The sequence below is a fragment of the Lichenostomus cassidix genome, chromosome 6 (genome assembly GCF_008360975.1).
Source record: "Lichenostomus cassidix isolate B80296 chromosome 6, HeHo_3.0, whole genome shotgun sequence".
Classification (NCBI taxonomy): Eukaryota; Metazoa; Chordata; class Aves; order Passeriformes; family Meliphagidae; genus Lichenostomus; species Lichenostomus cassidix.
In genome coordinates, this window is record NC_139487.1 from 29,123,450 (window position 1) to 29,147,486 (window position 24,037).

General features: G+C 38.3%; 1 protein-coding gene across 3 annotated transcripts in view; it reads left to right on the forward strand.

Annotated features, from left to right (window-relative positions):
• The window catches only part of CABCOCO1 (ciliary associated calcium binding coiled-coil 1), a 129,269-nt gene extending 107,997 nt beyond the window's left edge, over positions 1-21,272 (forward strand). The window contains exons 6-8 of one of the 3 annotated variants that reach the window (XM_085064235.1): positions 17,260-17,319; positions 17,705-17,836; positions 20,443-21,272. In XM_085064235.1, the coding sequence (XP_084920361.1) occupies positions 17,260-17,319; positions 17,705-17,836; positions 20,443-20,484 (234 nt within the window). In that variant the 3' untranslated portion in view covers positions 20,485-21,272. The remainder of the gene's footprint in view (positions 1-17,259; positions 17,320-17,704; positions 17,837-20,442) is intronic. The other 2 variants (XM_085064236.1, XM_085064237.1) reach the window with 2 other exon arrangements.
• Positions 21,273-24,037: the final 2,765 nt, after the last annotated feature.

The window sequence follows — 24,037 nt, forward strand, 5'->3', positions numbered from 1 at the left end:
AAATTTTCATTTTCTCCTTCTACCGAATCAATTGGAGAAGAATGGACGAAGAATAAAGAAAAGGTAGCATGACTTAACAAATTAAACCCTGCTCTGTGGAATTCAGTTGTGTAAAATGTCATTTTTATAGATTTGTGCTATTTCCAGGATTCTGTGTCAAATCCGATAAGATCGGTATGGTGGGGAAAAATTAAAGGTGCTCGTTAAGAGTACACTAAATTTGACCAATGCTACAATAAACAGTGGTGTTCCAGTGGGGTATTGCAGCTTCATTTTTACTTGGCAGTCAGGTTGACTCTGTCAGCCACTTCCCTGTTAAGACCCAATTTACTCAGGCTGCATAAAATCTTCAGTGTGGTGCTAATGTTGTGTGGAACTCTGTAATTTCTACTCTTCAAAAACATCTTGAATTTGAAAATTAGAGAATTTGGATGTAGGCTTTTAGACAAATTTATCATGGGATGCTGCATGAGAAGGCTTGCAATGTCTGTCCTTCTGTTACTGTTGTCAGGTGTAAATTTTGAGTGAGCAGCTAAGATTACAGTTCAATTCATGTGTCCTCAATCCACTGTGCCCCAAGTAATTTCAGGGGAACTGCTAGGATTGTATCAAAATAAACACTGCATTACCATGATGTGTAACGTTGGCAAAATTTGGCCTCAAACTGAAAACTATTACACTAAAAATATTCTCTCTAAAATGCAAACATCCCATATTTATAATGGTAGAAAATACTGCTACAGCTTTGTGATGTGTGGGTGTATGTTTGTATGTGTAAGTAGAGTAGAAAGTGCTGTATTGGTTCATCTTGTGGGTTATTCCCAAGTAAGACTTTATTTGAAAGCATTTTAACTAATTGTGTTTTGTATTTTCTGTAGCAAATTAAGGCGCATAGTTAGTTTTCAGCATTAAGAGGACGTTGCTGCTGTATTTCTGCAATCTAACAGGAATTATATCTGTTAATGTACTTTGGGAGCATTTAAATTCTAATCACACTGACGAAAGGAAATTTCAAGTGATGGCAAGTAAATTTAAATTACACAACAGTAAAGACTTTCATACCTTTGAAAATATTTCAGCACTGGCTTTTTTTTTCACTTGCTTTGATTATCCATGATCACAGCAGCAGAATTCTATTGCTGTTGCCATAATTTCTAAAGCATAACTGTGCTAACATGAAATATGTATATATAGGTACATTTGCCAACTAGTTTTAGTTTTGTCATTGGCTTTCCACCTCTTGTATTGGGAGGGGCTGCTGATCAGTGCAGTGGCTGAAGGAGAATGCAGAATCGTTGCAGGAGAAAATGAAGATATGCAGGCAACATTTGCAGAAAAGGTAGGCATTTTTTTCTGTGGCTTCAGAATGAAGAAAATAAGGTTTCCATCCCATAAAACCTGTCTCTCTGACCTCTGGGGTCCCTTGGTGTGCCAGCTAGTATTTGCTGGCCATGCAGGTGTGAGTGGCTCACACGCACTGTGGAAGTCAGGATTTTTATGCCACATAAAATTGTCAGCTTTGTCCTTGTTGAGCAATCCTCTGGATCAGGTCTCACAAGCTATGTATATCCAGTAATCTACTGGATATAGCTTGGCTCCTTCTGCAAGCTGGGTCTTGGCTAAGGTAGAAAATGGAACACAAGATGCTTAGTGAAGCAGGGAAAGGGAGATGATTCTGTCCAAGGAAGCATTGTCTTACCCTTCTCCAGCTTGATGTCCTCCTGCCATGAGACTTTCCACCTCTTCAGCAGCACCAGCTTATTGTAAAAATGAGAAGAAAGAACTAAGCACCACTGTGACCAAAAATAGAATTCCCCAATTTTTTGTTATTCCAGTGTTTAACCTCTGCTCTTTTAATCATATGCACAGCAGGAAAAAGAGGATATGCTCTAGCAACTTGTCATCTACGAAGCAGTGCAAATTTTTAGCTAGAAATCATGCTATCAGTTGGAAGTAAACAATAAGTCTGCATATATTTAATTATTTAATAAATTTTGAGTTATGTTATTCTTTTAATTATATTAATCAAGCAGGCTCCAACACTGTGAGCCTTAGGGCTTGAAGTGCAATTTCAATGCTTTGTAATAAATTTGCCAAACTTTGGAAAAAGATGAAATGGCTTAATATTAAACATTTGCTTGATTTAAATTTTACTAACCCATGCACTTCATAATTCATATTCTTTCAGTGCAATGTACAGCCCCAGCAGAACGACCGTAATAGTAATTTTAAGAGTTCCTTTTGCACACAGGTTTTGTTTGTAAACTTGATGAATAAAGGCCTGGCTATCAAGGGAATGCTAAAGGTCTACACAGCCTTGCACTTCAAGGTCATTGGTTCAAGTACACATCATTAAAGACAGAAAGTTAACATCTGATTGCTGCTTCATATCATACGTTAAGTGAGTTGGTCGTGTTAGTGGAGACAAGGAAAGAAAACAACCAGTCCAATAACAAGAAAAGGGGTAGGACTACTGCAGAGGTCCAAAAAAGAGGAGGAATTGGAAGATAACTAATGTACTCCTGTGTTCCCCTGCATGTATTCATTCCTCAGTCTGGAAAGGCTGTAGCCACCCTCCTTGAACTCATTTGATGTCATAAGCTTAATTGAGTTGAGCTGGGTAAATACTTAGGGCAGAAAGGATCCAGGGAAAATGCAGGTAGAAGATGGTTTGATGATGAAGTAATAGTGAAGCTGGTTTGGTGCTGCACAAGAGGCTCTTTGAAGGGAGCTGCCACACTGGTATCCTGGCCACTGGTCATTACCTCAGGCATATAAATCACAGGCAGAGAGCAGTTGGCCATGGTGTCCTCATGACTGCCTTCCAAGTGAGTAATTACAGCATGCCAATGGTAATTCCCCAGAAAAGTTAATTGCATGAGGTGCTCTCTCTTTTGATCAGTTGTTTAGTGTGATTGTTGCTTAAGGCTCATTTCAAGTAGTAGTTGCCTTTCAGTGATGTGATTCCTTTATGTGAGACCTTTAAGAACATTAGGTGTGTTTAGAGGAAGGAGTTTGTGTAACATGGTAGTGATTTTTTTATTAGCCATTTCATATTTAGTTGTCAAAATGAAGTAAATTGCTTCAGTCTGCTCTAAAAAGTGCATTATTTTTCCTGCAGCTTTTTCCCTTACTTTGGTCTCGTTGTTGTCATTGTTTGCTTTGAAATCTGGGCTGAGACTGGACACAGTGTGTCTTTACTTAATGTATGCATGGGGCTTAGTGGAAGAAATGATCCCAACCATTATAAAAGAGCCCTATGACTTCTCCTCCGTGGTAACTTTATTTATGAACATAGACAAAATGGGGGGGGGGGGAACAACAAGTAAAAAACTTCACCTAAGTAGTTACTTTACTAATAAGCTCCCATTAGAACATTTTGTAAGAAGTAAAATAAGGTGAGAAAAACCAGAGAAGGAGAAACTCAGCCTCCTAGCCAAGTTAAGTTTCCAGAAAAAAAATACAGAGATATGCAACCCTGGCTTGGTTTGGTTTGTTTCTTTTGCCCTTTAGCCCTTGTTACTTGTATAACATAAAGATTTTTATACCTTTTGAAGATATTTAGTCACAGGTTTTTTATAGTTTTAATATGAGTATACATTGAAAATACTTAGTAACATTTTACGTTTAATGTGGGATTTTCTTTTTATTCTCAACACTTCACTGAAGCAGAAAGCGCTTTTGAAGAACTCTTACCCATCTGAGCCAATGAATTAGTCTAACATAGCAGTTGTTAATTGATAGGTGGTTTCACTTAATTGTAATGGGGAAAAGCCAGTGGAAGATTTTGCAATGGAATTTTATGAATGAAATTGTGGTGTGCTTTTATGTAAGTATATGATGCTCAATGAAATGATCTCTGGAATTTCCCTGATTATTTTATTCAATAAGCCTAGCCCCTGATTATTTTTATTAGGAAAGTGAAGTTCCAACTATGTCTTTTTTAAATTTAAAATGCCAAAAGCTTCTGTATAAAAAATACATTTCAACCTCTAGGTATTCATACATTGCAAGAGTATTATTTCTTTTCATAAAGGATTCCATCTAAATGCACATAATAACTTTTTTTTTTTTTTTTTTTAAGTCGCCTGTGGGGAAACATGCGTAGGATATGTCAGTTCTTTCCTGGAAGAAAACAAGATAGTTAATCCCTCACTTTGCACCTTGTTTATTTTGCCTCCAAACTTGAATAAAAAAACTTTTTTGGCATAAAAAGGTTTTAAAATTGTTGTCATCTCTGTAAGAAAATTGCACAGACTTGAATTAATTAAAAAGAAAAAAATTCTTCAATTTCAAGTTCTGGCAACCTGTGGTATTTAGTTGGAGGATTTGTAGGGTTTAAAAGAAAAACAAAAGAACTTTTATATTTCAAAATATTAGTGCATCAGCTTTATTGGAAAAAGTTGAAATTGTTCAAATGACCTCAGTAAAACGATTTGGACTACGATTCCCGGAATGCTCATGAAGCTGACATGTCTACATGTTCTCAAAAAGTCATAATCCATCATTCTGATGCTAGATCGATGGATTATGACTTTCTGATGTCAGATCTGTGAATTAAGGCTTTTTTGAGTACAGCCTGCTATCCAATTATTGCCCCTATTCATATATTATAAATCATTATTCCTTCACCAGGTAGTCAGCAGTTTCTATTTCCTAAACTTTCAGAGCCTTCTTTTTTTAGCCATTGTGGCACTCCCATTGAGCAATCAAAAATGGAGAGTGCTGACCTGAAAAATAAAGCTTCTATCACAGCAAATTGTTGAGGGAACAACAGTCATTTCTGATTCTTCTAGTTTTTGTTGAAATAAAGGGTATTAGATTAGATTGAAATAAATCTCATCCCCTTCCTGCACAAACAAGCAATATAATAAATTAGTACAAAAGTTGTTGGCACATATTGCCTTCATTTTTAAGTGCTCATGCCTGAGTTTCTTAAAACTGATGCTTTCTTCTGAGAAGCTGAATTTTGTTATGTGAAGACAGATCAGCTTCTGATTTAAAGCTGAAATTTGCCAGTGTGCTACCTTTAGTGATTGTGTCTATTAGGTGCTGTTAAACTGAAGTTCCTTTAAATGAATTATTTATAGAGTAATAAACTTACCTCTAATGCAGTGGAATATATGATAAAAATAAGAAATGCTTTACTGTAACCAGTTTAGGTGTCAAATCAAAACACATCCAGAACAATTTTATTAAAAGATATTCAGAAAAAAGAGGAGTTGTTTTACGACCTATTGTGCATCCAGAGAAGTCATTAAATGAAATGTAATCATGCTGTGTTGGAGAGTTACCTCAACAGATTTCTCAAGCTAAGGGAATTTAGGTCTAGTCCATGTGGATAGAAAAAATCAATAGTATGATCTTGTTGGTTTTTATTTCATTTTGCTGTACTGATATTCTTCATTAGGATGCAGTTTTCACACTAGATGGCTGTGCATAAAATATGCCCAGTCAGTACATTGCTAGTGGAGTAGTTGTCAAAAAGGATGGTAATCGATGAAAAGGAGGGTGCTGTAAGGAGTGGGGTAGAATTAATCTTTTATTAACTATTTGTTCTAGTCTTGTATCTGCTGTGAGAGAGCTGTCACAGTGCTGGCTTGGGCCTCAGTTTCTGCTGTGGGTGGCTACATGGATTCTAAAATTTGGTGTCTGAAGGGCTGTTTCCGTGGCATTCTCATCAAAAGCAGCTTTGTGTATCTTGTGTTACCCCTACTGCTTTTCAGTCGAGGATGTTATCAGAAACCATATGAGAGAGTTAACAGGCATTTTGCATGTCCTGCCACTAAGTAATTGGGAGGGCAGTTTGTAATATTTTAATACAAGGGAAAGCATTGTCTAGGCGTATTCATCTCATTTTTTCTTGTTTGTTTCAGAAGTTCTGGACATTAATGGCATCCTTGCTCTCACCTTCCTTTTCCTGCTACCTCTTTTACATTTTCAAATTCTGGCCGCCAAGACTTCGGGGGTGCTGCAGAGCCCTGGAAAGAGGTGGTTTGTTGGGAGAGAACAGCAATAGTTTTTCTATGAATGCCTCTGCAGAAAACATGATTTCAAGGACAAATGGCAGCATAGGGATGGGACCAGGGCCAGGGCTCCAAAGCCTTCCTTGTTTTAGATAGCCCAGTTCTGCTGGTGGGCAGTCGAGAGAAGCTCCTTCTGCCACCCACAGAAATCAGCTGCAACCCATTTTTTAATTTCCTGTAAACTGCAGATGCCCACTAGATGGAGACACAATATTTTATACATTAGTGGTTATACAGATGGTAATCAAACCCACCAGCTGCTGCCTGCGCGTTCCGGGCACCTCGCCAATTTACTGGCAGTATGTTGACTGGGAAGCAGACAGTGACACACTTTGATCGAAAAGCTTGTATGATGATTTTTTTTTTGTTGTAATATTATTGTTTTTTTAAAAAATGATAAAAGAGATCAAGATGTGTATATTGATCAAAGGGTACTGCTGTCTGCTTTCCCATCAGCAACTTCTAATTTATAGAAATCAGATTGCATGGAAAGCAATCAGCAAAGGTTTGAGGTCTTTCTTGTTCTCACTGCCAAGACATGCTGACAAGTGAGAAAATTAAAATCAGAGAAGGTAGGGAGAGAACTCGTAAAACACTGGTTGAAATATAATTATCTAAAGTTCATTATTTTAATAATTTTAGGGCTGTTAAAAAATCCAGCTAAAGTGCTCAATTTTGCTTTCACTTGTATTATAAGAGCACCCTAAGGTCTTTCTCTAATGGAGGGTGCTGCTTTGAGACTAATTTACCACTGAGAGAGAAATACATCTATTACTTGTTGTCACGGAAAAATAACCTGTCTCTGGTTGGTTCTGGGGCCAAGTTTTCCAAAGGTTCCTCCTACCAGCTCTATTTCTTCCACATGGTGCTATGCATCCAATATGATTTATTAGGGCATATACATGATGCAATGAACACCTGCAAAGAACTCTTCAGCCAGTCAGTCCTATAAACGTGAAGATACTTTGTGCAGAGAGATTTCACTGAAAATTTCTCTATGATATTTGGTAAGGTCTTTTCTATTTAGCATCCCTAGTTGAGTAATTTTTGTTTTCAGCTTTTGGTATCAAGTCCTTCTTTAAAAACCTTTTCAAATTTTATTTCCTAGTCCTTCCAGGCTTAAACAACAATTAGCAGTTCCATATATACATGTGTGTGTGTGTGTGTGTGTGTACAGTGTTTCAGTGCATAGGTCAATATTTCTGGGCAACATAAAAGCACAAACCCAGTAAGAGTGGTGAGAATTGCTTCACATTCTGCCAATTGTTAAAACCAAAATAGAGAATCACATGATAGAAGAACCTGGGATATGTGTTATTTTGTCTAGATGGAGCAAGGGACTACTGTAGGGAAACAGCTTAATGAAGGTAAGGAAGTGAACAGGGCCCACCTCCAGGAGTGTTCAGAGTGTGATCTCTGATCTGATCTCCAGGTTATGCTCGGCCTCGCTGCCTCTCCTCTGCTCATGAGATGTGGTTGCTGCTTCCCATCGCTCCTGCTCTCTCCTTCCACAGCACTAAATGAAGTCCTGTGTCCTCATCCAACCTGCCTTTCTCTCTGCTGCTAGCCAAGTTTCCCAGCCATTAGTGATTTTTCCTACCCTCTCCTCAATTTCTCTGCTTGGCAATCCAGACATATTGGATGTTCCTGCTGAGTGATTTCTTCTAAGGGTTAGATCAAAAGACAGCAACTTCAGAGTAGGCGATGTCACGTTTCTGGGTATGGCTCTGCCTTCTCAAGGGAAGATGCTGCTGTTGGGTGCCTGCTCCTTCTAGGTATTTATGACATTGCTGTTTAGAAAAGCTGCCAAGGAAAAGGTGCTGCTGAAAGGAATAAATAAGACCCGTTGGCATCATTGCTTCATTTTTCTCCCATGAAAAGCCGACACATTGTCTTTATCTCATCAGGCAAACTGTGTGCAAACTTCATGATCAAATGGTCTTCGCGTATTTTTCTAGAACAGAGTTTCTCAGAAAGACAAAGCACGAGGGAGGAGAGGAAAGACTGCAGTGTATGGCTCAATGCAGTACTCTTTAGCTTTACTTATTCTATGGCTGACTCAAGATTTTCACTCCAAAGTTGGAAGGTTTTGCTCTCAATTCTGAGTTATGATAGAATTCTGTATGATTGTGGAAACCTTTGAACAAATGTTAGATTTTTGTTGGTTCCTTAACTTGTGTGTATGGTAATTTTCTAGAAGATGTAGTTAACAAAGTTTACAAGGGATAAGGAGTTAAGTGACTGTTGTTTGTTTGTTTTTTTAATTGGAGAGAAATTATTCAGTAGAAATGTTTTTTTCTTCTCATGCATTGTTTAAACAAATTCTAAAAATTCACATTGGATTATACGATTTGTCATGAGCTTCGTAACAAGTCAAAGCAGAATGAGATTCATGCCTTTTTTTCAGCAGAAACCATTTCATGCCCCAACAGAAATGGAAATGACTGTTCTCAGAAACCTTCCAAGTCAAAGTGGGAGGAGATAATCTGTAAGGAGATGTTACCTTCTCAAAAACAGCCTCACATCATCCAAGGTGTGGTTGGCTTTGGCAGTTTACCAAGGGGAAACTTTACTAGATTTCAAATCACCCACCTAGCCAAGCTGTGCTGAGGCAAGGCTTTGTTTAACTCCTGCATTCACCAGACGAGCCCTGCCCCTACCCACAGCTGCGTTTTTATCTAATGTGAATGCCAGGATTACAAGGGAGAGTTAAAACAAACCCCAGCACTCCAGCTGAGATGCAGCATAAACAGATTTATGAATGTGTACGTAATAAGGAGAGCCTGTTTACAATGGGGCACAAAATCCAAGTGTCACGTAAGGAAGGGGTGGTTTCTTTTGACAAACAGGCTATGGTTAGAACTCTGCAGATTCAAATTATATAGAAATGGAGTTGTAAAGAAGTACCCATATCTTAGACTTATGTGGGGGTTTTGTGTGTGCTGATCAAATATTCCGGTGTTAAAATAGACTACTTTCACATAGAGAGGTGACTGAAAACTGTAACTCTGAAATTTCAGAGAAAAACTGGCTTGCTTCTGCATTCCCAAATTGGGAAATGTATGCTAATGGCTTAATTTTTATGATAAAAACATGAAAAATAAGTCCCTAAAATAGTGTTGAATCAATTTTCTGATAAAACAAATTTGTTTTCCCATTTGTGATTAAAATGACCTACAGTAAGATTTTTTTTTTAACTAGGTGTTAATTAAAAATATGGAAATGGATTTAAAAAACCTTGCAGTTCACAGTGGAAAAATTACCATAACTGATCTGTTCTCAGAGCCATGCCTGTTCTGAGATTTTTTTAAGATGTCTAAGTTACTGGTTGTTTTTCTGCATGATTGTTTCCAAAGCAAAATGTGATTCCAATAAAAACAGTAATTGAATTTACAGTCCACAGGACAAATTGTTGTTTTAACAGAAACTTACACACTCAGGCAAAGACCTTATGTTTTAGGTCTAATAACAAAGAACACAAGCTCCCCATTTTTATGTGGCCATATATTCTGGAAAATTTTCTAATGTGGCGTATTTTTTTTCCAAAAAATCTATATTGTATTTTTTAAATTGTGTGAGCAGTTTTTTTCCTCCTCTTAGCTCTGGATCAATATTCCTTAGGTTGTGTTGGTTTGGGGTTTTTTTAATGCAACCTTTTAAATGTTAGCGCAGCTATTTTCTGTAGCATCAGCTGGGGGTGAATCAATACAGACAAGCCTATCCACATCTAATGCACCTAATGACTGAGAGGAGTTTGGAGAGAGTGTGTTCATCTGGCATTTGGTGCTGAGAGAATGTGCAGAGCATGGGGCAGTTGTGTGAGGGGCTTGTCCCTGACCAGTCTTGTGTGGAGAAAAGGCTGATTTCTGAGGAAGTGGGCAGGAAGGGAAGGCTGCCCAAGAGCAGTGGCAGACAAAGGCAGGAGGTGGGACCTCTTTCCAACGTCAGGCAGTGACTGCACATTACTATATCAGCAGCAAAATGCTATTTTTCTGCTGTGAGACCTTCTCAGCAGGAGCCCCCAGGCCCTTTTTGAACCCTTTTTGTTCTAAAGGGTGCAGGGGGTTTTAAATTTTCTTGGGTTTTTGGAATCGTTGGTGCCTTTCTTTCCTGTACATGGCACTCCTGTTTAGGTAAAGCCTAAACAGCCTGAGGACTGAGAGAAATCTGGTGGAGCTCAGCTCCAGGGGCACAGGCTGCTCTGAACTGGAGTGTGCAGAGCATGAGACCCACAGGAGATTCACACATGCTGGAAACAGGAGTATCGACATTAGCAGGATTTTTTTGGAAGTCTTAGGGCTGACCTAAAGCTCTGTGGAGCAGTAAGAGTTGGTGAGATATTGCTGCATCTCAGATGTAACAACTGGAAAAAACAGTCCAGGATAGTGCCAACAGCTGTCTGACTCTACCCCCACACACTCGGGGGTGCAAGAAGGACACTTGTTTCTGGTAATCATCTCTGAGTTCCTACAGTGACCATCTGAATAAGAAAGGGAATATTTAATATTTCTCAGCACCAGGCAAACCAGGAGCCCTGAGTGAGGAAGCCAGCTTTCCTAGGTTTCCCTAGGGAAAAGGAGAGGGAGCAGGCTGTGCTTGCTGCAGTCCAGGGTAGGTACATTAAGGAATTTTTAGGTTCTTAATTCATCTTAGTTGATCTGACTGTCTCTCAGGAGAGGCAATCGTCTTTGCACTTCCTGCAAGGAGGGGTTTAGGGGGTTGACAGAGCCCCTAAAGCAGGTGTGATGAATACCAGCCCCTAAGCAATTTAATTCTTACAGGCCATTTTGTTGCCAAAGGCACATGCTCTTATGCAAATTGGTTTTCTGAGAGTATGGAATTGCAGCAAGTATTTAAAAAAGGTTTGAAGCCTGGTCCCAGAAAGAGGTACCAAGATGCACCTGGCCAAGTGTGGTTTCACATTTTTATCACAATGCTTTTAGCATTCATATTGGATCTTTCCTGCTTAAATAATGTGGGAAAAGAGAGGCACAACGAGAAACTGTAAAGCTCCAACCTGATAAGGGTGGATGCCACCAAAATATTAGACAGCCTGTTGTTCCTTGGGTTCAACAGAACTTACTTTTATGGTTTTCAGATGTGATCCCATGAATAATAAAAAGGGCCTTCATTTTGTTTTTAAACATTTGTAGCTCTAGATAGGTGGTTACTGTGGGAAAGGAAGGCGCTTGTGGGTTTTGGGGTTTTTTTTTTGTTGTTTTTAAATGACTTTAGATCCCTGTTGATTATGACTGTATAGCCAGAATAGTAGCTGGCTGCTCTTTGCTTGTTTGATGGGTGCCCTTGAAGTGGAAGGGGGGAGTTTGTACTTCTGAAAAGTCCAGACATGCAAGAGTTGCACTTTCAAGAACTAAAAAAAAAAAAATCTTTCACCCCTCCCCAAAATCTGTATGTATTATTTTTAAAAGGGTTACATTAATCTCAAGTATTAAAAATTATGAGACATATCCCAGAAAACCATGAGTTGCTTAAAAGGAATTGTTTGGTTCCTTTTCCTTGCAGTCTAGTTCTTGAGCGTTCAAGATTTATGTTTTCAATCTTTCCTCTGCAACCATAAGAGCTAACTTTATTTTTAAATGAAAGCTGAGATTCTCTTGTAATTCCATAACTCTAGGAGATTTGGCAATGCTAAATACAATGTGAATTTAGAGTGACCATTCCAAGGTGAATCATTTAGTGATGTGTCCTCAGCATTAAAGCCAACTGGGGATATGGTTTTTTTATGTCTTTCATTTTGTCTTTCTAAATAATCTGCAAATTGGCAGGAAAAATTGGAGGCAAGGTAAAAGCGGTAGAAGACAGCTGCAGCTTAGTAAAATCAGGGGGTTTTCTTTTTCTTTTTTTTTTTCCTGGTATATTAGGATAGATAGATACTTACAGAATCTAGGTATTAAGGGCATTCTGCAATAAGATATCTCTAGAGAGGAAGGCTTTGGTTGTTTCTGCAGAAGCACCCTTTTCTACTCAGTCAAGCGTTAAAATTGGCAGCAGTTCCTAGAGTAGCAAGAAAATCCTGGTTGTTGTCCTCATATAGTTACTGAAAACAGTAAGAGGACATGTAAAAGCTTTAACTCCAAGGAAAAATATTTATAACTGTGACATTGTGTTTCCTACAGTAATTTATGGGCAAAATGTAGGAAAGTAGGAACACAAGCTATAAATAATATTTCTTATGTAAACATAATGGCAGTAGCAAATTCTTTTTATTTAAAAATTAATATTGATGTTCATTAATATAAATTACCACATTTCAGATGACTCTGATGTCCTTGAGGCCAGATGTCACTGTCTGATTTACAGCTTCCTGGGGGGAGGAGGAGATCCTGTTTTGTCAATGTAGGCACCAAATTGCTTCAAATAGCTATTTTGGACTAGATTAATTACTTATGTATTGTCAACAAAGTCGATTCACATCACAGCTCAGAAACATGGAAAACTCTCTTTAGAACATATTGACTTAGATTTCAGAATGCAGGAAAAAGAGCATAAAGCCTACCTTTGCCTTACTGAGCTTGTCTCTTTTAGGAATAGTGGTTTGAAAACTCCTGCCCAGGAACACACACGCAGAATTTCCATGTGCATCATTAGCAACTGGGGAACATCCTTCAGAGGCAGAGTTTTGGGCCCTCATTGATCTTAATTCTAGTTTTAATATGAATACAAATGCATGTAGCAAGGGTGTGCAGGAGGAAGCTCTGTCACCTCAGTCACACCACAGAGATCAGATATCTGCATTAAGTTTTTGAGTGCTTCGTAAAATCCTTTGGTCCTTTGGACTTCATGTATCAAATTGCTGCAAAATAGTATGGCAAATGTATTTGTCGAGCTATCAGCAGCCTCCCAGGAACCTCCTGTGGGAATGCTGGTGGGCGATGCCTCTGCAGGCAGGTGGGGTGGATTTGTTGTGTTTGCATATGCTGGCAGGTTAAAGGGGAGGGATAAAAAAAGCAGGCTGGTTTGAGTCAGTGCAATTCTGTCCATTAGGTATTCATTCAAATTCAACCACATGAAATACAGGCAGCTAACAAACCATCTCTTATAAATGCCTTTTATTCCGGCAGCTGAAATTCAGCACATTTGGAGATGTGTGGCTGGGCATGCTTAGCATGAATAGCAAAGTAATGTAAATCCTGTATTACAGAGTTTGTTTGATAGCAAATCTCACATATATATGAGAGAAATCTGTGCAGGCCTCTGGTAGCATAAGGTCCCATGGCATACAAGTACAAATTACACAGGTGATGTGAATATAGAGAATAACACACAAAGAACTCCCTTTTTGAAACTCATCTGTCATTCATATAAAATCAAACCCATATCCATTGCAAGGCTTTGAAAGATATTACAAGGCTTTAGAAATGGTCCATTTTGAACGTGGGATCTTTTGTCCAATCCTTATAAATAATTATCATCTTGTATTTGGTAAGATTGGCCGCAGAGAATTTATGTTAAGACTGTGTGGAAAGGAGTACAGAATTTCAGATAATATCAAGCTGAAAAGGTGGTTTTAAAATGTTTCTGTGATACAAAAGCCTTCTATCAAAGAGGCAAATGTATCAAACCCTCAGTCTTTTTTCTCATTTATGAAATAAGTAAACATAAACTCTGAATTCTCATTTTCAGCAAGTATGTTAGTAAATCCAAACTGACCTTGACCTTAGTTTTGCTAATTTCCAAACTCTGGTATTTGTTCCTGGAGTAGATTGTTTCCCTTCATATCACATACATAAATACTGCAAACCCTTCCAATGCCTTGAATTAGAGTGTAAGTAAATAGCTTCTTTTAATCTACATAATATTTTGAGAGCAGACGTTCTGTGCTATGACTATTAAGATATACCCAGCAGCCGTTTCTATAATACTAAAACCTCTTATATATATTATTAAAAGTAGCACTATCAGCCAGGGCTTGTTTTATGCCACAGAAACTTAAATAATAAAATACAGCATGGATAAAATCTGCAATAATAGTAACTTTAGCAAAATTAATTTAAGTAACAGATAACATCTGAGGGGAAATGTAATGGTATATTGGTAAGTTATGCAAAGCTAATTTTATAATAACTACCACATCTGTGGAATTCATCTATTAGAATGCTTTACCAATCCTCTTTCCTGCCATTCTTCTGTTTTAGAAATTTCCTTGTGTACTATCTCACTGTCTTTTCCCTGCCTACGTTTGTTAAAAGGCAATTTGCTACCTCTCAACAAGAACAAAAGTGTGCGAGTTTATGTTCAGAACAGCTCAGTGCTTTTTATACAAACCTGTCTTTATGCACACTTGGCCCAGCAAGAATTGCAGAGTGCAGTTGTGGCACTCTGTGCAGTTGTGGGGTTCTCTGAGAGCAGTGTCTGCACACCAGCTGCAGTTCTCAGTTGGGCTTGGTGCCACTGGGGTGGGCAAGTGGTGCTGACCCATCAGTCCCACATTTACCTGTGCTGACTTCTCCAGGCCAAGTGGCCTCCTGGCACCCCACCTCACCTCACAATTGGTAAGAATAGTGCACCTAATTGTCCCTTCAGTCTCTTTCAGAGCAGCTGACACTGATATGCCAGCTACATTTGTGCAACTGCCTCACCATTTCTTTATGTTTGAATTCCCTGGGCCCACTGGACCACAATGTGCAGGAAAATATTGCCAATTAATTTTAAGGCATTATCATCTTGCCAAACTGTTTCTCACATTTCGATAGTTATATTGATTCAAGAGGACACTTTGAGTAATACATCTTTGTCATAGTGAATAATGCTCACATAATGACAAATCTTCAGGAATTAAAAAAAGGAGATGAAGTTTTTAATGTAGGTCAGTGGAAGTAATTCACCATAAATTTACTCAGACTTCAGAAACTAACAACATTTTTTTTAAAGCCACTGTGACTGTATAAAACTTACTGTGTCTCCTTCTCTGTTTTTAAATAGATTTTACTACAGAGCCATTGGTGCTATTGGTGCTATTAAACATGAGGTTTTGTTCAAAGGAAGCACAAAGACTTAATTGTATTTTTTAAAGGAAAGTATTGCATCAGAAGGATTCATTTAAATACGTTTGTTGGCTTCGGGCTCTCACCACAATTCATTCGTTCTAATTTTCCCCTGGACTTGTTAAGGACACAATGTATAGGAAGGAGCAATGCAGAATGGCATTTTTAGGTCACTATATTTTGGCTGTAAACTGTAGTCCTGCTCATAAACTTGTTATTACTAAACAAAATGCTTCATATTCACATTGAAGTTTCACAGTCTTCTAAAAAAACTTTTGGCTGAATGTTGAGACTATTATGGCTCATTAAAGAAACTAGTTCTGCTGTAATTTAGTTATTTCTTAATGATCCAAGGGTTATTATTAGACATGGAACAGATGAGTAAAGAATGGCTCTCTTTAAAAAGATGCAGTGAAGTAAAAATATTATTCAGAAAAACAGAACCTCTGAATATCTTATCCATGCTACAAAAATGTATTTGATCAGATTGGAATTGATTCTAAAAACCTGGTCTATTTTTTTACATTATTTTATTTTTTAAAAATTTGGACTGGAGAGAATAAATGGAATAATGATTTAATCTAAATTAAAAAAAATTGAGGGAATGGATAACTAACTAACCAAAAAACATTATTTTAAGGAAGCAGAAGGTAATTTTGAATTCTTATCTCTTCAGCTCATATTTTTGGTAAGAAAATGTAAGGTAAGAAATCAGAGAAAATGGAAATAGTTGCTAAATTTAAAAAGCTCTAGTTTAAAAAAATAAATCTTGAAAATAAAGTGTATTTTTGAAAGAAATACAGTTTAGCTCAGTTTTTTTCATTTTGGTGCACAAAATGAAAAACCGATGCCCAATATTTAAACTTTGACTATTCCTTTTGTGAGTATGTTTGCATTGACAGAGTGCTGAAAATTTGAGTTACAAGTGATAGAGAAAAATGCTTCTATAAATCTGTTTTTCTCCTCAGTTATAATCTGCAAATCTTTCTGTCAGCCTTTTAGGTTCTTACAAACATGGGCTAATACTCTCTACCTACTTCACTGAGCTCACATGTGACAGGGAATCTTGAAGGTAGTCCAAACAGAAGTTCTGAAAAGCTTTTAGGATTACAAAAGAGATTTTTATTGTAATGAAGTGGCTAGGTCTAACTTTTTATTTCCAGTTTTTGCTATGGCTTCTGGAGATGCAGAGAACATTTAATATTTTCAGCATGTTTAACTGTAGCAAGTAACTAAATGACCCAAATATCAACCTAGCTGCGATTTCAAAAGTATGAGGAAATTAATTTATGGGAGCTGCAATTACCCTGATGTGAATTAATGTCGTTTACTTACACCATCCAAGCAAAATCCTGTTTGTAATCGCTGACTCAGAACTGGAACATCTGCCTCATATTCTCGATGGGCACTTCCCCTGTGGAGGCCCCAAACACACCATTCCAGTGCTGTACCCTGCTCCTTGCTCGTTCACAAATGCCTTTTTTCGCCCTATTTGGCACATATGTTCTCTGTCATCCATTTTTTTAAAGTAGGACACAAAGCCTTGTCCCTTTCGAGGACACAGGGCTGCCTTCTGCATCACTCCTGAAAACCTGAGCATGGATTTGATGTTTGATCCAGCTGCTCCAAGGGGGAAAAGCTGTACCCCTGACAGCATTCCTGGAGCTGCAGGTCACACACCAGCAGAGCACCACTGAGGTTCCCATGGTCACCGCAAAGGAAAAAGATGAAGCAGCAAAACCTGGACAATTAGTGACTCTTAAATTATAGTTACAAATTAAAATAATTTTCTTAGGGCCTTATTTGATTCAGTGTCACTGCAGCTTCACTCCAACTGACTCCTCTGATACGGCCCTGCAATTCCAAACTGCAACAAGGTCCCTGTTCAGAAGTGACAAATTTGCGCTGGGAAGACAGAATGTTACCTAAGCACTGTGTTTCTAAACGTAATTATCCACATGAGTAAGAAGCTGTAGTGTTATGAAATTATGAAAATCATCTGTTCTTTCCAAGTATTATAAAGAGGGCCCCTTGAGATTCAACTAGAAATTAAAGCTGATCTGTAATAATTTTCAGAATGCTTTCCAGTTCTGAGCACCTGGATAGTAACAGAAAAGGTAGTGTTTTTTGTTGTTTGCCAGCCATTTAATTTCCATTTTAAAAAATCTGTAAGAAACCTCTCAACAATAATTAAACCTGAATTACTTTTTTTTTTTTAATACTACCAGGATGAGATTGAACTTGACCAACCTGCAGTTTCCCCCTCAGCTTCACCAACAGAATCTCAGGTATAGTTTTGTTCCTTTTAATTTATTTTGGGGGCTTTTTAAAGCTATTTTTCTGTGAATTTCTACTAGATCACCACCACTGATGCCATTTATGCTGTAGAACATAGCATACATTCTCTTCTAAGATTGAACAAAATTGCTTTTAATGCATTAATCAGTCAGCAGAGGACATTGATTTGAGTGAGCCCTTCTGGGCTCTTGCCCCATTCAAGGATGTGTCTGCCTGGCCTGGGCAGTGTGAGACAAGCACAATGGTCTCTGTTATGGCAGCACTTCCCAAAAGCAGCCCTGTGTGTGGTTGCCTGTCCTTGTGCTGGCTCTGTTGGGTATCATAGAGGGCAAGAGGATGTTCTAACTCAATATTTCCTGTGGCTATTGCTGCCAGGGGTCTGACCAGGGGAAGGAGTCCTGTCCAGAGGCAGAGTCCTCCGAGGTGGATGCTGTGGCTGGAGTCACTGCTGAAGAAGAGAAGTCTGCAGTGTGTGAAATCCCAAATGAAATTATTGGCAACCTTGAGGTACTATTACTAAAAAGCTATTCACTAATTCTGTCTATGGTTAATTAGCTAGCTCAGTCTTAATGAATATAAACTGTATTTGTGCTAAAGCTGGCAAAAAGCACATCCATATGCTGTAAAAATATGAATTAGCCTCTATAAATAACTGCTAGTTTAGTCAGCTTACATATGATAAGATAAAAAATACTCAGTAATATGACAACATATATCTTCAGCCTTACTATGTGTCAAAAACATGAGCCAAATCCTGCTCTCAGTGATGTCAGTGATAAAATTCCTTCTCAGGGGCTCAGGACTAGCTGCTGTGCTGGAGTATATGCAATGTGTGCTTAATATAAATTGTTAGATGCATCTATGTTGCACATCCTTCAATTTGTGTGAGAAATGACTCATTTATGCCAATTTTAGGCTTTGTCTAGTAGGTGTGTGACTACACAAGAGCTGCCTTAATGGAACAGATCAGCTGTCAGTATGTGGTCTACAGACTCTGAGGGGTCCATGATTTCTTTCTGTGGGGGTCATGGAAGGGAAGGAAGCTACTGGCGCTGGAATTAATAGGAAATTGTTGAAAGCCAACCTGCTAGAACAGAGTTGCACCAAGAAGCTGCTGGAATTTGGTCTTACTTGCAACAACCAAGTGGCATTAGACACTTTGAACTTCAGATACAGCTCATTAAACACTATTGACTAAGCAGCAGTTTAATAAATACCTAATATTATCTGAAAATACCGTGGTATCAATAAATTGCTTTGCTTGGGCTATGCATCAATGAGGAATATGAATTAGAATAATGATGCCATCATTAGATCATTTGAGTTCATATTCCATTTCAACATGTCTTTAGAAATGGGAGGGAATCTCTGGCCTGTGTTGTCTTACTCCTGTCCCTACCAATAGTAAATTCCTGGTTTTCACTTGACTTTGATGCTAATAATATCAATGCTAAGAGTTTTTTCTTTACAAAACTGGACAGATGGAAAAAATGCTTTATTTTTTTCTTCTTTTGCAACTCTGGTTGTATACAAAGAAAATTATTTCCCCTCAGGTTTTAATTCTTTCACCAGTGTATCATTTTCACCTGTTTTCTCAGTTTATTGACCTCTGAAGTAATCTTATAATTAGATTATTAATTATAACTGATTCATGAACAAAATTCTACTATCTTCTTGTTATGTCTAAAATCTGAATTATGTCTTAACATATGCATTAACAAGGCAGCTGTTGCTCTAATTGAGTCTAGAAAATAACTTTTAGTCTGATATCACAGTGCTGACACTCAGTGGTCTCAGCAGCAGCCATAGTGAAGTGCAGTGGCAGATGATTTTCACTGGAGGTAGGACCAGAGACAGAGGTATGTGGAAACTGGAGAAGAAAAGGCATCTGGAGTGGCTGGGAGAGGATAAGCCCAGAGGATCAGTGTTCCAGCAACCAAGTACACACCTAGTGTGAAGGAATGAGGACATACTTGTTGATACTTGGATTGAATATGGTGAAGGCCATCTCCAAAAATATAAAGTTGAGAGAGCAATTCCAGACTTTTGGTTCTAATTGGAGCTCTGGAGAACTTTGAAAACATTTCAGCTGTGTTACCCATTGACAGCTTGCAGAATAGCACTAGTAGGGATTTCTAGGACTGACAAGCCACGAAGTTCTTAAAATGTCAAGTTACTGCAAGCACTTCTGGGACAAATCCATTTGCCTTATCAAAATTACCTGAATTCCATTAAGAATGTAACTCTGAGTTTTGGAACAGTTTATGTAGAGTCTGTAAAATACCTGTGAGCCTCTCCCTGTTGTTTGAACAAAACTTTGACTCTTAGAAATAACTGTCATTGCACTCCGTCCATTTCTCTTGTATTTTCACAGTTATCCATGCTGATACTGAGAAATAGACATAAATTACTGATAAACCACCAGTGTTTGTGGTCCTTTTTCCAGTGATCCCACATTTCCAAATGCCATGGAATCAGATTGCTATGCATTATCACTGCCAAAGATTGCATTAGAATATGTCACAACCCATGTACCTTCCCCACAAATGTTACATTGCAAATTAAACACTCAGTGTTTGCAGCAGTTTGGATTTCCAGAATGACATACAGATTCATAATTGTGTTTGTAATTAAGACAGACAAGCAGCATCACAGAAATATGGTTTTTTATTGTTCATTTTCAGTAATGCTTTCTAATTCCAGCACTGTTTCAATAAAACACATTACACTAGAGAACAAACATCTGCAGCAAAGGAAAACAGTGGCAACAACCAGATCCCAAAGCAATTTTTCTGATTTGGTGTCTATTGGTAGAGGCTGTCTGAGAATACAGGCAAATTAGCCTATCTCCCAAGACAAGGTTACATGAGGAATGGCTGTCCCAGATCACTTCCTGCTCATGGCAGCCATGCCATCCATCGGAATTGTGCACAGCAATATGATAACGAGTTATCACACAAGGACAGGCTGGAGCACCATTCTGTCTGCAAAACAGGAAGGTGTGTAGGATAATGTCTGCCTTGCTGCACTACACTGTGTCAAAACCACAAAGACAATGTGCAGCCTAAGATAGCTCCATCATAACCGCTTCTTTCTTCTGATTTTCCTTGCAGGCAGACGTAAATGGGAAGCTGCAAATGAAGGAAGAAGCTTAGACTTGGAGAACAGAAAAATTGAAAAGTCCTAAATAGCCAGATAAGAAAGGTGATGCTGGATTTTGCAGGAATTGGGCAGTAGGGCACGGCACGCACAGAGGCTGGCTCGCTGCCTGAACAAAATTACTTCTGTATAAAGGAAAATGGTTCTCTTAACATTTACCTAGAAGTACTTCATCCCAGACTCTCAAATTCATGGTGTTCTGCCAGCGTTGTTGTTTAGTTTAGATTTAGGTTGACGATTATAAACAGAAGGACACATCATTAAAACATGTTGAAGTTCAGTTTATTTCTGAATAGAAATCCTAACTTAAAAAAAAAAAAAAAAGCTGCAGTTTCATTCTCCCAGTTGTGAAATATTTAACAGTTTCTGCTTTACACCTATTTTTTTCAGGCAATGTTGCTACAAGGAGAATACATAGAGAGAAAACATTATTTTGAGGCACTGCAGGTACAATAAGGAGAGAATTTAATTAACATGTAATTACACACTTTTCACTTGAGCTATTCATTAATAATATGTATGTTATTTTGTTTTAATTTGCTTCCTAAGCTTTAAAACAAATTTAATAGCTTACACTTCTTTATTTCCAGCATATTAAAATTCTATAACTGAAGAGTTTGCACTTCAGTATTCCCAAGAAGGGTTCCTTTAGATTTCAGTGGAATTTTTTTCTGGAATGCATGTATCCTTTCATCTGAGAATGCTTCCATATTTTGTCAGACCTTATAGAAATGTTTCATGCTCAAAAGGAATCCAACCAAATAAATGACCTCAGAAGAACCAGTTTAACATCTATGTTTCAAACTCACAGCCTGTATTTATTGTGTCACAGAACTCTGTGCCCTAGAAAGCATGTGAAATATAAGTCATGCTTTGAAGCGTAAAGGCTGGATTGGATTACATGTTTAGTGGAATACAAGAGAAATAGTGTGTTTTATTTATTGCATTTTCATATTTCTTTATCACAAAGTGAAAAGTTAGATTTTATTTAATTTCATCCTTATTTTTTCATGGTGGTAAATGAAAACAATTTGAAAGCCTGACTCAGCCTGAAAGGTCTCGTTTATTGCTGCCTGGCTTGCAGGGGCTGCTCCTGGTGGACACAGGGCTGAGTATGAAGCCAAAAGGGTCATTGCTGTGTGCTGGTCAGCAGGAAGTCCCACAGCTAAAAATCAACAGCCAGGAGCTGTGCCTGGGCACCAGGAACTGGGGTATTCTCTGCAGAGTGCATGTTCAGTGTGGGCACAGAGCTCCTGCAAACCAATGGTTCAGTGTTTGAAGGAGACACAGAGCATCTTGCTTGGCCTCATGCACTGAAAAAAGTTCTTCCCCTGGTTTGTGATAAGGAGAAGTAAGGTCTGTAATGATTCACTTCCAAGTTCTCTCGATTGCTCTTTCCAGTGCTGGCCAGCAAAATAGTGAGAGCTTCCTTTCAGCTATTAAAAGCTGACTGTTCTGATTTGAACACTGAAGGAATTCATGAAGCATTAAGAGTTTTACCTTTAAAAATATTTTGATTCCTGGTTATGTTCTTTGTTGTTTTATTCTTATGAAATATGACTATTTTGTTAACAAAACTTTCTGAAATCAAAATGCCCTTTATTTTGATACATAAATCCATCTCCCAAGACATTATGCTAATGTCACCATTTCCCTAGTTTTGAACTCAAAGGTGAGAACAGAACTTTTGAAGAGAGCTGTCCATATGACAAAGAGTATTTTAAATACTTTTTAGTGAAAATGTGTTGTTGGCAATTTAGCATTGTTTAGCACTTCAGACCTAAATCCGAGGGCTGCAATATTCCTGCTGTAGTGCTAACCAGAAAGGGACTAACTGTGGTTTATATTAAGACCAGTGCTAAACAAAGACTTGTGCCCATAGCTCTTTCTCCCTCTCCCAGATTTTGTAGAACCTCTGGGAAATTTTAAAGTGCTTTGAAGATGAGAAATAGTATATGAACCTCAAGTACTGCTGTGATGATTTGTTAGCAGTCAGTCTTAGTACATATGCTTAACAGCTGAGGTAGTGCAGAAATCCAGAGTGAAGTCCAAATCCCACAAACTGTATTTGTAACCAACTTTTTGCTGAATTAAATAATGCTACCAATAAAGAACAGACCCTGGGATTTTTGGGGAGTGGGAAGGAGGATGGTTAGGAGCTTGAGGGAGGGAAGATGAGTAAAAGGTAGACATAGCATCTCTCTAAGCAGTCAGAGTGTGAGTTCTGACACAGCATATGAACATCGAATTGAAGAATCCTTTAATGTCTTCAGAATGTTAATATGAAATGCAAAGCGTCATGCTTTGGATAGATGGGTAGGAACAAAATGTTCAGATGCAATATGGTGCATTAAGAACAGTCTCCATTCTGCATTCCTGGCTTTCCCATTGGTTTAAATCTGGCTTGCTGTTTCTCCAGTCTCTCATGTCATGTTGAGTTACTGCTGTAGTCATCTCTAAAAATAATTATGCTGTCATTCCTGGGACCTACAGTTGAGGTTTTGGTATTACTAGCTTGGATTTTTTTTTGTGCCATACTGTTGATCTAACAAAGTTCTTTACAATGCACATACATTGCATAGTTCCTAACGGGTTCCCACCCTACAGAGCTCTCAATTTAAAGCAGATAGATCTTGTAGAAGTGAAGAGGTGTTGTGTTCTGCCTTGTCTGCCAGAGAACTGGTGGTTTTCTAGGGGACAGAGGACAGATGAAACAGTATAGTTTCTCCTAGATAAGGTACGATATTGATGCTATTTAACATCTTCATGGCAAAATCCCGGTCTTTACTGGTGTTTTATAATGAGATAGTGAACAAATAGTAATTATTCTTTGGTAAAAGAAAAGCTCTATTTTCAGGCAGTGCTTTTCTGCATTTTACTGACAATGTGATGGAAGCTTAGATGGAAAGCAGCTTTTCTAGTAAGAAGCTGGCTTGAAAGTGATGGGAAAAGAGACAAAAAGAGAAGACAGTTTTTTACCTGTTTTATAGTGGTTTGCCATGACCTTTTCTTCTCAAGCCTTGCTTCTCTTCTTTTGCACCGAAGTTTGATTGAATTTGAAAATTGCCACACTGTTTCCTTCCTAAAATTGTAACTGGCATTCCTAGAAAAATTGTTTTCCCAGAAAAGCCACTGTGCGTAGGCTTCAAATTCAGCTTTTCACAAGTGAGAAAGAGACATTTTCTTCAATAACCTACACTGCCAACCTGACCACAAAACGTGGGCAAAGTCAGCATTGGCCTATTTAAATCAGGCTCTTCAGCATATGATCCAGCTGACCACTCAAACGTGTTCATACAGATGGGTGTGTTGTACTCAGCTGAAGAGCCTCTGGAGCATAGGTTTGGCCTTGGGCTGACCCAGAAGGGTGTAGAAGAGAACCACGAAGTTCTGTCAGCAGGCAGTCTAGGGAGGAGCTGTGTTCAAGGTGAAATCCCCTCCACTTCTCCACTAATCTTCACAAGGAGGCGACAGTGGTGACAAAACACTGCGCTGCTTGCCATGAGCAGCTCCAAACTGAATGTTTGGAATGAGCATTTCAGCCCATTT